This window comes from Panthera uncia (genome assembly GCF_023721935.1).
Source record: "Panthera uncia isolate 11264 chromosome A3 unlocalized genomic scaffold, Puncia_PCG_1.0 HiC_scaffold_12, whole genome shotgun sequence".
NCBI classification, from domain to species: domain Eukaryota; kingdom Metazoa; phylum Chordata; class Mammalia; order Carnivora; family Felidae; genus Panthera; species Panthera uncia.
In genome coordinates this window covers 11,043,142-11,055,663 of record NW_026057579.1, presented here as the reverse complement: position 1 = coordinate 11,055,663, position 12,522 = coordinate 11,043,142, and the positions used below count along the sequence as shown (strand labels likewise).

At 40.6% G+C, this 12,522-nt stretch overlaps 1 protein-coding gene across 3 annotated transcripts in view; it reads right to left on the bottom strand.

Annotated features, from left to right (window-relative positions):
• Nucleotides 1-12,522, bottom strand: part of FEZ2 (fasciculation and elongation protein zeta 2) — a 45,276-nt gene that overhangs the window by 6,774 nt on the left and 25,980 nt on the right. For 2 of the 3 annotated variants that reach the window (XM_049651895.1, XM_049651894.1), the window contains one exon: nt 1,348-1,423. In XM_049651895.1, the coding sequence (XP_049507852.1) occupies nt 1,348-1,423 (76 nt within the window). Of the gene's footprint in view, nt 1-1,347; nt 1,424-3,535; nt 3,617-12,522 lie in introns of all 3 variants that reach the window. The other variant, XM_049651893.1, reaches the window with a different exon arrangement.

Sequence of the window (12,522 nt, the reverse complement as noted above, 5' to 3'; positions counted from 1 at the left end):
TTTATGTTCCCTTCTCAGAGGGTAACTGTGTTCAGTATTCCTGCTTCCCATCGTGTTTTAGATTGGTTTTCAGTTCTATATAAAATCACGTGCCATAGGCTAACATTCTTAAAAAGTACAGTGGACTGGGAATTAAAAGACCCAGCCCTGTAATTAAGCATTCCCCTGTGTGATCTTGGACACTCATAACTTCATGGGTTGGTCTGGAAAATCAGAGGGCAGGCCACCCAGTTAATTTCTTCATTTTCTATTTCAGACTGGCTGGCATCACTTGATTTACCTGTATCTTAGTATAAAATGTTTTGAAAGTATCGTTCACCAAAGGAAAGAGTAACAACTTCAGGTAGAAGGAGACAGGCAGGCAGCTTGTGCTCACGACAACCACGCCTCCATATCCCTAAATTCCAAAATAGGTATAGTCACAAGAGGCATTCCTGTGATTCCCTCTTATTTGGTTCCTTCTTTAATCAACAGTTAACAGAGCAGCAAATCCAGTCCCTTCAAGGAAAACAAAGCTCAGTAATTGACTTACCCCAAATCACACATACGTTAATTTATTTACCATGAGGGAAACACAGCAAATATGTTTACCTTTGTTTTTCATTGTGACCAAGAGAGGGATAAGTAACATCCAAGGACGTTACTGTAAATAACAGGGATAGAACCAGAATTCATTGCTCATTTATGGCTATCGTAAGACAGAATCAGTAGAATGTATATTTAGGTCTCACAAATTATTTTAAAATGCGAGCCTCTTGAAGGTGGAGTATTTTTGTCTGCTTTGTTCACTAAAGTATCTCAATGCCCAGAACACAGCCTGGCATAGAATAGGCCTTTTTTAATATTTGCTGAATGAATATTCTTAAAATATTACTATCAATTTATATTCTGCTTATGACTATTTGGGTTCTACGTTCTAAGAAAGGAGAATATTTTCGGTCACTTTCTAAATCTTTCCTACTGACTTACTGACAGTCATATTTACATAACATGACATAACATTTACATAACATAACATACATAGAAGCACCTTATCTATTGATAAATGATATGTTCTTAAACATACAAGGGATGATGGAGAATCAAGTTACACTTTTTTCCTCAAAAGTTCAGCTTGTAAGTATTTCAAAAGGTAAGAAAAAGTACAAAAAGTACAAATCAACTCGGAATTCAGTGTCACGTTCGATGGTGCAGCCATTTATGGTCTCATTCTCAATAAATGATGACATCTGTCATTTACTATCCCCAATTGACAAAACAAAACATAGCAACAATCAACCAACCAAAATCAGTATTCAGAATCAGCAAAAGTAAATAAAGTAACAGTTTCATTTTGGCTCTGCTCACTTTTTGTTAATATCTGAAGATCTTCAACAGATGGTGGTCCATTTTTTTTCTCGTAAGGAATGACTGTCGTCAAGTACTGCCAAGTTAAAAAAAAAAAATGTCACTTAAATCAGAATGACCTTATCTGTAAAACTTCGATACAGTTACTACAGGTCTATTTTGTAACATGAAACATGAGCTTCTTTAGTATGGAACACAGGTATCTTACTATCTCGGCTGTCTCTGTATTTTTTGCCTACCTCCATCTGCTTCACACAAACCCAACATTAACATAAATATATTTTCACCTTTCAATTATTGAAAATTTCACAAAAGTAGGCCTGAGGGTGATCTTTACAATTTGTTCATCTTTAAAGTAAAGCCTTATCTAACAATCTCCTTGCATTATTTCCAACATACTTGGAAAAGAGTAATTTAAAACTGAAGACATAGTTGCAACAGTTCTGCATGACCAAATAATTCCAACAGCCAAATAATTCTGTTTCAGACCGTTTTTTTCTGGTTGAACAAAATGGTCACGTGGATAACCTGACAACTTAAAAACACACACCAGCTTCTTCCAGAAGCTGACATAGACACACGTACCCAAATAATTTTAGAGGTGTATTATTATTATTATTTCAAATTACTTGTAAGTAGTTTCAAAGTTTAAAGGCGTTAAAGGAAAAGAGAAAAGTGAAAGGAGAGAATGGCCTGGTGAATAATGAAAATTCACGTCTGATACATAGACAAAGTGCCTCATTCACTCCCGTGAGGGCTCACAAGTACCAGTTATGGCCTGTAGCTACATCCCATGGAAGCACAATCTAAAATTTACTGTCCAGATGTCCCTATTCTGGCCACTCTACCAAAACTATCTACCTCAGTGTGGTCTGCCTGTGCTCATCTGGAGAGCCACTGTTCTCACTTAGAATCTTTTCAGACCCACCCATTATTTAGTCCTTGTCCTAAATCTCAGCTCTAGTCCTAACCCTCCTTGAGTGATTTCACCCCTGAGTGATCTTATAATCAAAAAACAAGGTAAGATGGTTTAGTAAGAACTGGCTCCCTACGTACAGGGAAGCAGGAAAGTGAATTATTCCGTGTTTAGGAAACAATCCCCACCAACTTTTCGGTGTAGACTTCTCCAAGCTGATACCCCGTTGTGGAACTGAATGTTTCCTCGTGAATACACAGAAAGCAGGAAGCCAGCCCCCATGGCTGGCACGAACAGCGCACGTCAGGGAAGCGGGACTCTGACAGCATCAGGGAGCTGCACCCCCTCGAGCACGCTCTCTGACCACGCTCTCGGGCTTCCCACGTGTGGGTCACTTTGAAAGTTACTTTGCCGTCCTGGGCATCTGAGACAGGTGAGAGGGGCCAGAAGAAAAACGAAATTTCGACCATCCCTCACTGGAGCTGTAAATGTCGGTATGAAGGATTATTTGATATCGACTGTTTCCCTTCTTGAGCAATACAGAAACTATCTTTTAGTAAAAATCCTAGGCTCAAATGCTTGAGCTAATGTGAGAGGTTTCCTTTTTGAAGTGAAAATTTCAAATTGTGAAAAGTAATTTTAAGCACACTCATTAATGTAGATGTGTTTCCTGTGTTCATGATCCTCCCTAAGTCATTATACAAAACAGCCACACATCTGACTGCGGGTGTATTTACAGCCATGTAGAATTCTGTATAAATCACGTCTCGTGCCTCACTTGGCGGACAACTGAGTTGGCTGACTACACGATACACCTTAGAAGCACCTGAATTTCATTGAAAAGGAGGTAGGATATACTCTTATCAACCTGTTTGACCTAGAACTCTAATCAGAAAGATACCGAGATCAGCTTTCTTCCCCCTAAAATGACATCTTGTTTCTCAGACTTTTAGAATTACAGTAGCATATTCTGGTTTAGTTATATATTCTAGACATGCAGCTCATGAGGTCAATGCGATTTATTTAACAGCAGTGGAAAATGGAGCTCTAAAACATGTACTAAGAATGCATTTAGTCTGTTGCCCAATTTGAAAAGTGCTGTTTCCTAAAGTGAAATCCTATGTATTATCAGGACTAGAGACATGATGAACTTTCACTTCTCCCTTTTAAGCAACAGTCTTAGTGAATTAGTACAAGTGCCAGCTTTCAGGACCTTCACTTACACAGGGAATGAAAAAGCAGAGAATGAGGAAAATAAGGATAACCGAGCACCTGTTTCTCTCCACCTGAATTTCCAAAGGTGTGGCGGAGGCCATTCTGAATGACATTTGAGATCCCCTCCATGCTGAAGCGCTAAAGGCAGCAATATACGGCCCAGAGGAAAAGGACAGAGAAAGAAGTTCAGAGACTATTAGTAAGAACGCACCATGATGATTTATATGCCCAAGAGGCAAGCAGTTAGAAAATGCCACTACTCATTCACATAAAGCAAACAAAATCATGCTGTTTTTAAAATGTTTCTGCTCCCATTTCTTGCAAGTCGAATGCAAAAACTACTGCTTTTATGCTACCGTATTCATGAAGATTTTCCCTCACATAGCTGATAAATAAATTGGCTCCAATGTAAATATCCTAAGTGGTACACATATTTGTTTTATGCAAAATTTACTACATAATTTTTAAGATACCTTTTGATATTGTTTACCTACATTTTATCAAAAGTCTGAAAACTTAATACTAACAGTATGCATATTTTCAGTCTAAGTTTGCATATTTCTACCACAAGTTTGGAGAAACATTAACATAACATTTGGCAAATGAGAATGCTGTTACTTGGAGGGCTGATTACTGCTTCCCACTCGCTCTTCAGGCCACCTGCCATTGCCTTGGTGCAGAAATTACAAACTGGAAGAGTACATACATATGCTTTCTGGAGAGCAGAGTGGATCCCATGCGCCAGCAGGCCCCTAACACTTCCGCAGAGACTTTCCCACTGTTCCTAGGAAACAATTCTAGCTTCTTTCCCCCAGCAACCTCCAAGACTTCCTAGAACCCACTGCACTATAAAGAGAATATTTTTTCCCTAAACTACTTATCTTGATTTGTAACCAGTCTGCAATGTCATCAGACACAGGGAAAAGAGTCCAGTGGCACCTCTCTGGCTGCTGAGTCAAAGGCCTGAGATGGATTCTTACGCTGTGACTAATTAAGGAGGAAGGCATCCTGATTCACCAGCTGGGTCCTTCCTCTGGATTTTTACAGAGGAAAGTGGAAACAGTAAACACATTTGAGGAGTCAATATAACGAATATTTACCAGACCCCGAGGAATAGAAGAGGAAACCAAAGCAATGGTCTTTGCTTTCAAGAACATATGGTTTAGCCGAGAGGTTCTCAAAGCGTGGCCCAGGGATCCCCCAGGGGGTCCATGAAACACTTCTAGGGTCCATGAGCTGAGCATTACTTTCTCAGAAATACTAAGACATGATTTGCCTTCTTCACGTTCATTCTTTCATGACTTATAGTGAAATATCCCAAATGATAGGCTGAATGCGGAAGCAGATTTAAGAATCTCTCTTCGGTTAAGTGAGATATTATAACAAGATTGACAAAAATGCATAGCAGTGCCATTTTTTCTCACTAAATTTTTAAAACTATAGTTATTTTTCATAAAAACATGCTAGTTGTGTAAGCATTAATGAATTTCTTATTGGTATTTTTAAACGAATTGGTAAATTTTGTGCATTTACCCATGTAGTAAATATCAATGTAATATCAAAATCTACATCAATCTACTAAATAATCTAGTAAATATCAATCAATATAGCCTATATAAACAAAAAGCTCTTTGAGGTCTTCAAAGAATTTTAAGAGTATAAAGAAGCCCTAACAACAAAAACCTGAGTAACACCAAGAGGTTTATTCTTTGAGGGAGTGAAGTGCCTCTTTATCCATCATGTACTCAATGGTACTACTGAAAACTGAGTACCAAATTTTACCATCTCTGACGAACATGCACAACTACCCTCTCCTCCTGAATGGTCCTTCCCCACCCGGTCCTTCCCAGATCGGAGGCCATTTTGTTCTGGCAAGAATCAAACATCTGGTCCAGACACCCTGATGGAACACAGTTCACTCTGCTGACAGCATAACTATTACCCTTGATGGAGGAGGCTAGTTTTAAAAGAAAACCTACAAAGAACTACTTTGTAGATTTTTGTATTTGTAGATTTTTCACATGCTCTCATGTGATTTGTTCACATTTTTAAGCAGATTCTCAAAAGAGATGAACTTCTTAGGCTCCAGAGTCCGGAGCCATTTTTTTTTAATTCTGTCAGATGTATTTTCTCTCAAAGGCAACAAAGAGGAAAATACTTTTCTGTTCTAAATTAAATTTTTAAATTTAAAAAAATAAATAGCATTTATTCTAAAATACTATTTTAGAAAATAATTTTCTATATACCCTGACTCCATTATCTATATCTCAATATAGACTCAGAAATTATCAAGCAAGGTGAATAGTTTTAGCATCCATGCATCAAGAAACTAAGGTATATTTTATATTTGAACAGCATATTCTAAAAACACTAGCTTTACTTCCTCAGTTGGAAACCTAATGGCTGTCACTGCAAAAATTAAAAAAAAAAAAGAAAAGATTGATGTACATTCTTAAATTCCCAAGTTACATATGTAATTCAGGTTTCCTTACTAAGTGTGCCGTTGTGGGCTTTGCTGAGCCATTTTAACTACTGGTAGCCTGACGGCTTCTGAAAGATAGCTTTCATGCAACCAGAATTCAGGCCTGGTAGAAATAAGTGGAAGCGTAATCATGTGAAACCACAGTAACCAGGAAGACCACAAAACTAACGGCTGATCCCAGCAAAACAAATACAGGGACTCTCCCTAGAACCCGTGCTCCTGGGCTGATGGAAGCTGTGGCCAGTCGCCACCGCACCCTAAACAGGGAAGCAGTGTGGCAGCTGGTAAGGTTTTCTACTGCCTCCCGTTCTGCTGGGAAAATGACAGAACAGGAAAATCAAAAGGTTCACAGGAAATACAAAGAAAGCAGCTAAAAGATATATCTGAGAACATTCCTCCACCACTGCTCTGGCTGCCATCAATTCTCACCCCGCCACCGAACCCTCGGAATCACACAGCAGCCATCTCCTCCCCATGCTGCATTTTCAAACTCTTCCTCCTACCAGCTTATTCTCAGGGGCAACTTTAAGTTCTCCAACCCTCGGGCTCGCTTCAGCGGCACATGTACTAAATTCTCCCTCAACCTATTTGCTTCCCCCAGGGTTTCCTCAAACAGCTCTCCCCAGGTTACTTCTCTGATCCTGAGGTCCACGGACACTTTTCAGATCCCTGTGAGACAGACGGGGAGCTCTCCACCCTGCACCCCTTCCCCTGGATTCCTACATGCCATCCTCTCCCTGAGCTCCCCCTGCCCCTCTGGTGGCTCCTTTGGAGAGGTGCCTCTTTCTCTGCTCGGCTCTCATATGCCCCGTGTCCCCTGGGATTCTGTCCCTATTGTTTTCCTCATGCACACTCTCCAAATGTTCCCATTCCACCGTTTTAGACTTCTGCTTCCACAAATGTACACACAGCTCTACTTTCCTGAGCTCAGGAAAGGGCTGAGGACAGCGCCTGGCACTGAGGAAGGGGTTCAGTAAACATTAGCCAGTTTTATACTACAACTTCCTTCCTGAGCGTCACTTGTGTGTTCAGCGGCCTCCTGGACATCTCTACCTGAATACTGCTAAAACCCATTACATCCAAACTGAACTCCTCTTCCTCTCTCCCACCAAAAGTAAAAAAAAAAAAAAAAAGAAAAGAAACACACACACACACACACACACACACACACACACACACACACCACTCTTTAAGTCCTGTTCCTTTTTCGGCATTCTGTATCTTTCTCATTCGTTTGTCCATCCTTTCAAAAAACATGGTGAGCCAGACACTGCAGGTATTAATGACTCAAAATGAACACATCTACGAAATCCCCTCCTCCGTTCAAGACCTGATATTCCAGTAGAAAAGGGGCACAAAAAGTAAAACAAGTAAATGAACTAGATCATTGCTGATAATGTGTGTCCAGCTGATAGCTACAACACGGCAATTAAAAACCGGCTGCCTATTTTATATCGGGAGGTCAAATAAAAGCTGAGGAGGTGACATCTGAGCTGAAACATGAATTATACACCCTCCCAGATGAGCCACAAAGGACAATGGACAAAAGAGTTCCTCTCTGAGAACAGAACCAAAAGCAGCCCAACTGGCCAACAGCCAAAGAGTTGGCTCTGTAGCCAGTGCGCAGGGGTCCTGTTATGCTTCTCCAACAGAATGTGAAATAGTAGCTACTGAGCATTTCTCTCCCCACCTTCGCCTAAGTTTTTATCGCAGCGGCCCTGTTCTCACTCCATCTTTGTGGGTGGATGTGCTAACACGGCAGGTTCACCTCTGCATCACAGGGGTTACATCCAGCGCCAACAGGAAGGGCAGGCGTTCCCCAAAGATGCCAGGCTTGAAGCCCGATGCGGTTGCTGTTGACAGACCTGTACATCTCCCTTTGGGGAAGGGGTACATGTGTTCTAGCTACGCTTGCCCAAGTCAGGGATCAGTGACCCGGCGCTTGATCCTCTCTTCCCTGGTACCCAATCGATAGATTCAACCTCTCTTGTATCTCTGAAATTCAACCATTTTCCCACCCCCACTATAACTTCTAGGCTCATTTCCTACCTGAATGAGTGCAACAGCCTCTGAGTCAATTTCTTATCTCTAGTTGCTCCCTTCCAATTAGTTCTCCTTGAAACACTGAAGTTGCCCTTCCAAAAGACAAATCTGAACATGTGATGATCCACTTAAAACCTCTTTTTGGTTTCCTACAGCCTTTACATAAAGACCCAAATGCCTTAGCATGACATACAAGGCTACCACTTCCAGACTCTCCTTTGCTACCTCCTCACCCTCTTCTTGAGGTCCGTTCCTTCTCTCTCTCCCTCTCTCTCCCTCTCTCTCCCCCTCTCTCTCTCTCTCCCTCTCTCTTCCCTCTCTCTCTCTTGCTTTCAGCATTCTCTCTCAACGTCTAGCCATAACGAACAACCTGCAGGGCCCCAGATGGCCCTGTCACCTCTAGATGTCTGCCCACACCACTCCCTCTGCTTACCTTTCCTGTCCTTTCTTCTTGTCCTCCAGATTCAACTCAGCCTTCCCAGACACCCAAACCAACCCAGGGGCACTAGTAATGTATCCACACCTGTATCATGAGACAGTGCCAGGCACTAAACACATCAAGAACATGGTAGCTGTTTTGGATAGAGCAATGATCACTCTATACCTAGGTTTCTCAACCTTGACAGTACTGACATTTGGAGTCAGGTAGTTGTTGGTTGGGGGGGGGGGGGGGGCGGGGGGCAGTCCGATGCTCTGTGGGATGTTGAACAGCATCACTGGCCTCTACTCAGAATGCTAGTAGCACTGCCCCCACCCCATCCAGTGTGACAAGGAAAAATGTTTTCAGACGCTGCCTAATGCCTTACAGGGAGGCAAAATTGGCCTGGTTGAGAATCACTGCATAACGTGCACTGCATGTTTGTGAGCTGGATCCCCAGCCCACAGGCAGCATGCCCCTGGACGCTGGGATTGACTCTGCATCCTAAACACTCATGCCTGACACACAATTAGAGATCAACGTATGTTTGTCTCACAGTAGTAAAAGAGTAGATATTCAAGATATGTTTTAAGGTGGGGGTGAAGCACAAGATATAAAGAAAGAGCAGAAAAAGAAAAAAGAAAGTTTGGGTTAATTTTTAATAAATTCAACTAAGTTCTCAAAATTATCGAGGGCAGAAATAACCTCAGATACTTCTTTTGTATGCCAACAAAGCACAAACGCATCCTCATCATGCAGGAGGCACTTCGTCGATGGTCACTGGCATAAATTACAGAATTCTTTAGCAATGATTACCTATGCCAGTGACGTACTTCCGACATGGGGATGAAACTAGGAATCACACCTTAATCAAAAGTATTTGAAATGAGAAAAATTTTCAAGAGTCAACTTGGATCGAAAAGTGCTGGACTAGAAAGCAGAGATGGGTATTCTCTCCCAGGCTTCCCACTAACGTCTGACGTGAGGGCGGTCCCTGAACTCACTGAGGTCTGTTTCCTCACCAGTAAAATAGGTGATGAAATGATATCATTTTTAAAGCACTCTTATCCGTAAATTGTATGAACCTATGAATTATCTCAACCAAGTTGCCACATGGTTTCTTTAAGAGGGCACACAAAAATCAAAAACACACATACACAACAGCACAGGACTGACAGGTCACATAAGGTTATAAGTGCTCTACAACGGCAGAACTGCACACCCAGATGATACATTCAGAGTTATCTACTGCAGTGGCATTTATAGATGTGTGCTAAGCCAGAGTTTAACACTTCTAAGACCACAGCCCAAGAAGCTTAGAGCCTGTGACAACCACATCATGAGGAGACAAATTTTTTCTCTTGACTTTTTGCAGGAGAAAAAAAATTTTTTAAAAGAGCTAAGAGGCAAAAATAATCTGAAGGTGAACAGAAGAAAGATGACGTGACAAGATAGAAAGTTTTCTGCCAAAGAAGTCAACAACGGAGCCCTGAAAAAGTCCACTGAAGAACCTGGTCTAGGAAGTCAACGTGAGATTAATAAAGTAAGATAAATAATCTTGTTGACAAGGTTTGTAAAACAATGGGGTGACTAAGAAATACAAAGCCCCTAGGATAACAAAAGAGCAGCCAGGAGAAGATCAGTGAACTAGAAGGATCAAGGAACAGAAAGAGCAGGCAAGGGGACAAGGAAGAAACAGGAAACGAGCTCCACAGAGCACACGATAGATGGTTTTACAATTGCCCTATAAATTCCAAACAATACACTCTTCTGGAAGGCAAAATGAATTTTAAAAAGATAAAACCTCAGAGACAGATTAAATTTACTTTTTTAGTAAACATCACCTCATTTAGAAGCACTACATGTATGACCTTGAGAGCAGACATGGTGTGATTAGGTGCTTCTGGTACTAAACTGGGCCAGGGGGAAGATTTTGTTGACGCTGAAATTTTATTGGGGGTGGGGGGAGGAAGAAGAGAAGGAGAGAAGCATTTCTTTGTTGAACATTTCTCATGGCAAAAGTACTACTGACATGTCAAAGCACTTTCTGAAGCCTCAAGGTTAGGAATGCTCAATGACATAAAGGACATTAAAGATGTCTTACTTTTGTTTAATTGAAATAAACAACTGCAATATTAAGTTATGTCAGAAAGCTCAATCCTATTTCCACTTTATCTACCATTTCCAAATTTGAAGGATCCAAATGTTCAAATTCAAAGTGAAGAGCTAGGGAAGATGCTGGGAGTCTCAAGTTATTTTGCAATCTATCCATCTGTTTCCACCGTATTTTTTACAAAGGAGTTAATAGCTCTGTAAAATGCGCTTCTCAGAATGGAATTTTTTATATGAGCCCATTTATAAGCAGGAAAATGATTAAGCATTACAGTATTTACTTTATTGTTTCCCTCACTGCTGACAAAGTGCCAAAGTAACCTAGTAAGGACGGGGGAAGAAGTTTACTCAATACGGGGCTCCACTCACATGATTTACAATGAGAACACTCACAACTGCCTCATGACCATTTCCTTCCCTGGCATGAGTATGTATTAAGTCTCAAAATCAGTCATTCTCTGGAATCTTTTCCCATACAAAACCAGGAGCAACAAAGTATAAACAAGATATAGGAGATTAAAAACAAAAATTATAAAAATCTGAAAGAAGAAAGGAGCCAAGATTCCCAAGCCCGCAGACAGCATGTCTGTACAGCTCAGAAGCAGCAACACAGGGCCAAGGGTCCCTTGCACGCGTCTCTGCATAACTGCACATCATCGCGCCAGGGCACACGGGTTCTGTGAGCAAAAGAAATATGAACAAAATCTATAGGGTCGTTGTGAGGAGTCCATGGGAATCACTTAGCAAAGCATTCAGCAAATACAGATATCCAAAAATATTCAAAACATTCCTCTAAAAAGGCTAGAATAACATTTGGGACACAGCTCCCAAAAAGAAGTAACCACACCTTTCTACTTTTCTCCAGAACAAGTAATGAGCAGTCTAAGTTCTCCTCATATAAATAAAATGGCCACTGTGAAATAAAACACTCCTGATTATAGTCTCTAGCTTAAAGGACTTAGGACAACACAAAGAAAACACACTACTGTCTATGACTAAATATACAAATCATCCAAAAAGCTTAAACAGAAAACAAGTTACACTTGCGGGTAACTCAAGATCTTTCTGAACAATAAAAAAGAGCTAGAAAACACTATGGAAACCAACAAACAACAAGAATCGGATACAGCGATGTGGTCTGTTAATCCTTCTCTGGAGTCCTAAATATATCAAATCATTCTCTTCACACATTCACCAGTTTAACTAATTTCACAGAAAGCAGGATCCAAGACAGGGAAGAGCGAAACTAACCAGGAGGCCAGGAAATTCAAACTAATTCCTGCTATCAGACTTTTCTCTAAGCCTCATCTGACACCCACTGGCACAGATCTCTAACTAGCAGGAAATCTTTAAAAATCCCAAATTCGAAGCTCAGTGTCAGAAAAAAAGGTTAGAAAAAGCAATTAAGAAATGCTTTTCATCTATTTCGGACTCATATCCTAACTTATGCTCTGACTTCATTAATATTCTTTTTACTCAGGAGGTTCAAAAGGAGGTGAAATTCAAACATAATTATTGTTCCTTATAAATCACATCATTTGCAAAGTTTAAATGACAAAATTTTCAAATATTAACTTCTAGAACAATAGTTTTAATTTCACATTCTTAAAATAATCAAAACACAAAACATAAGAAAAACAAAATTCATGGGAATGCAAGCTGGTGCAGCCACTCTGGAAAACAGTATGGAGGTTCCTCAAAAAACTAAAAATAGAACTACCCTATGACCCAGCAATTGCGCTATTACGCATTCATCCAAAGGATACAGGTATGCTGTTTCGAAGGGACACATGCACCCCCATGTTTATAGCAGAACTATCAACAATAGCTAAAGCATGGAAAGAGCCCAAATGTCCATCGATGGATGAATGGACAAAGAAGATGTGGTATATATATGTGTGTGTGTGTGTGTGTGTGTGTGTGTGTGTATGTATATATACATACACACACACACACACACACACACACACACACACACACACACACACA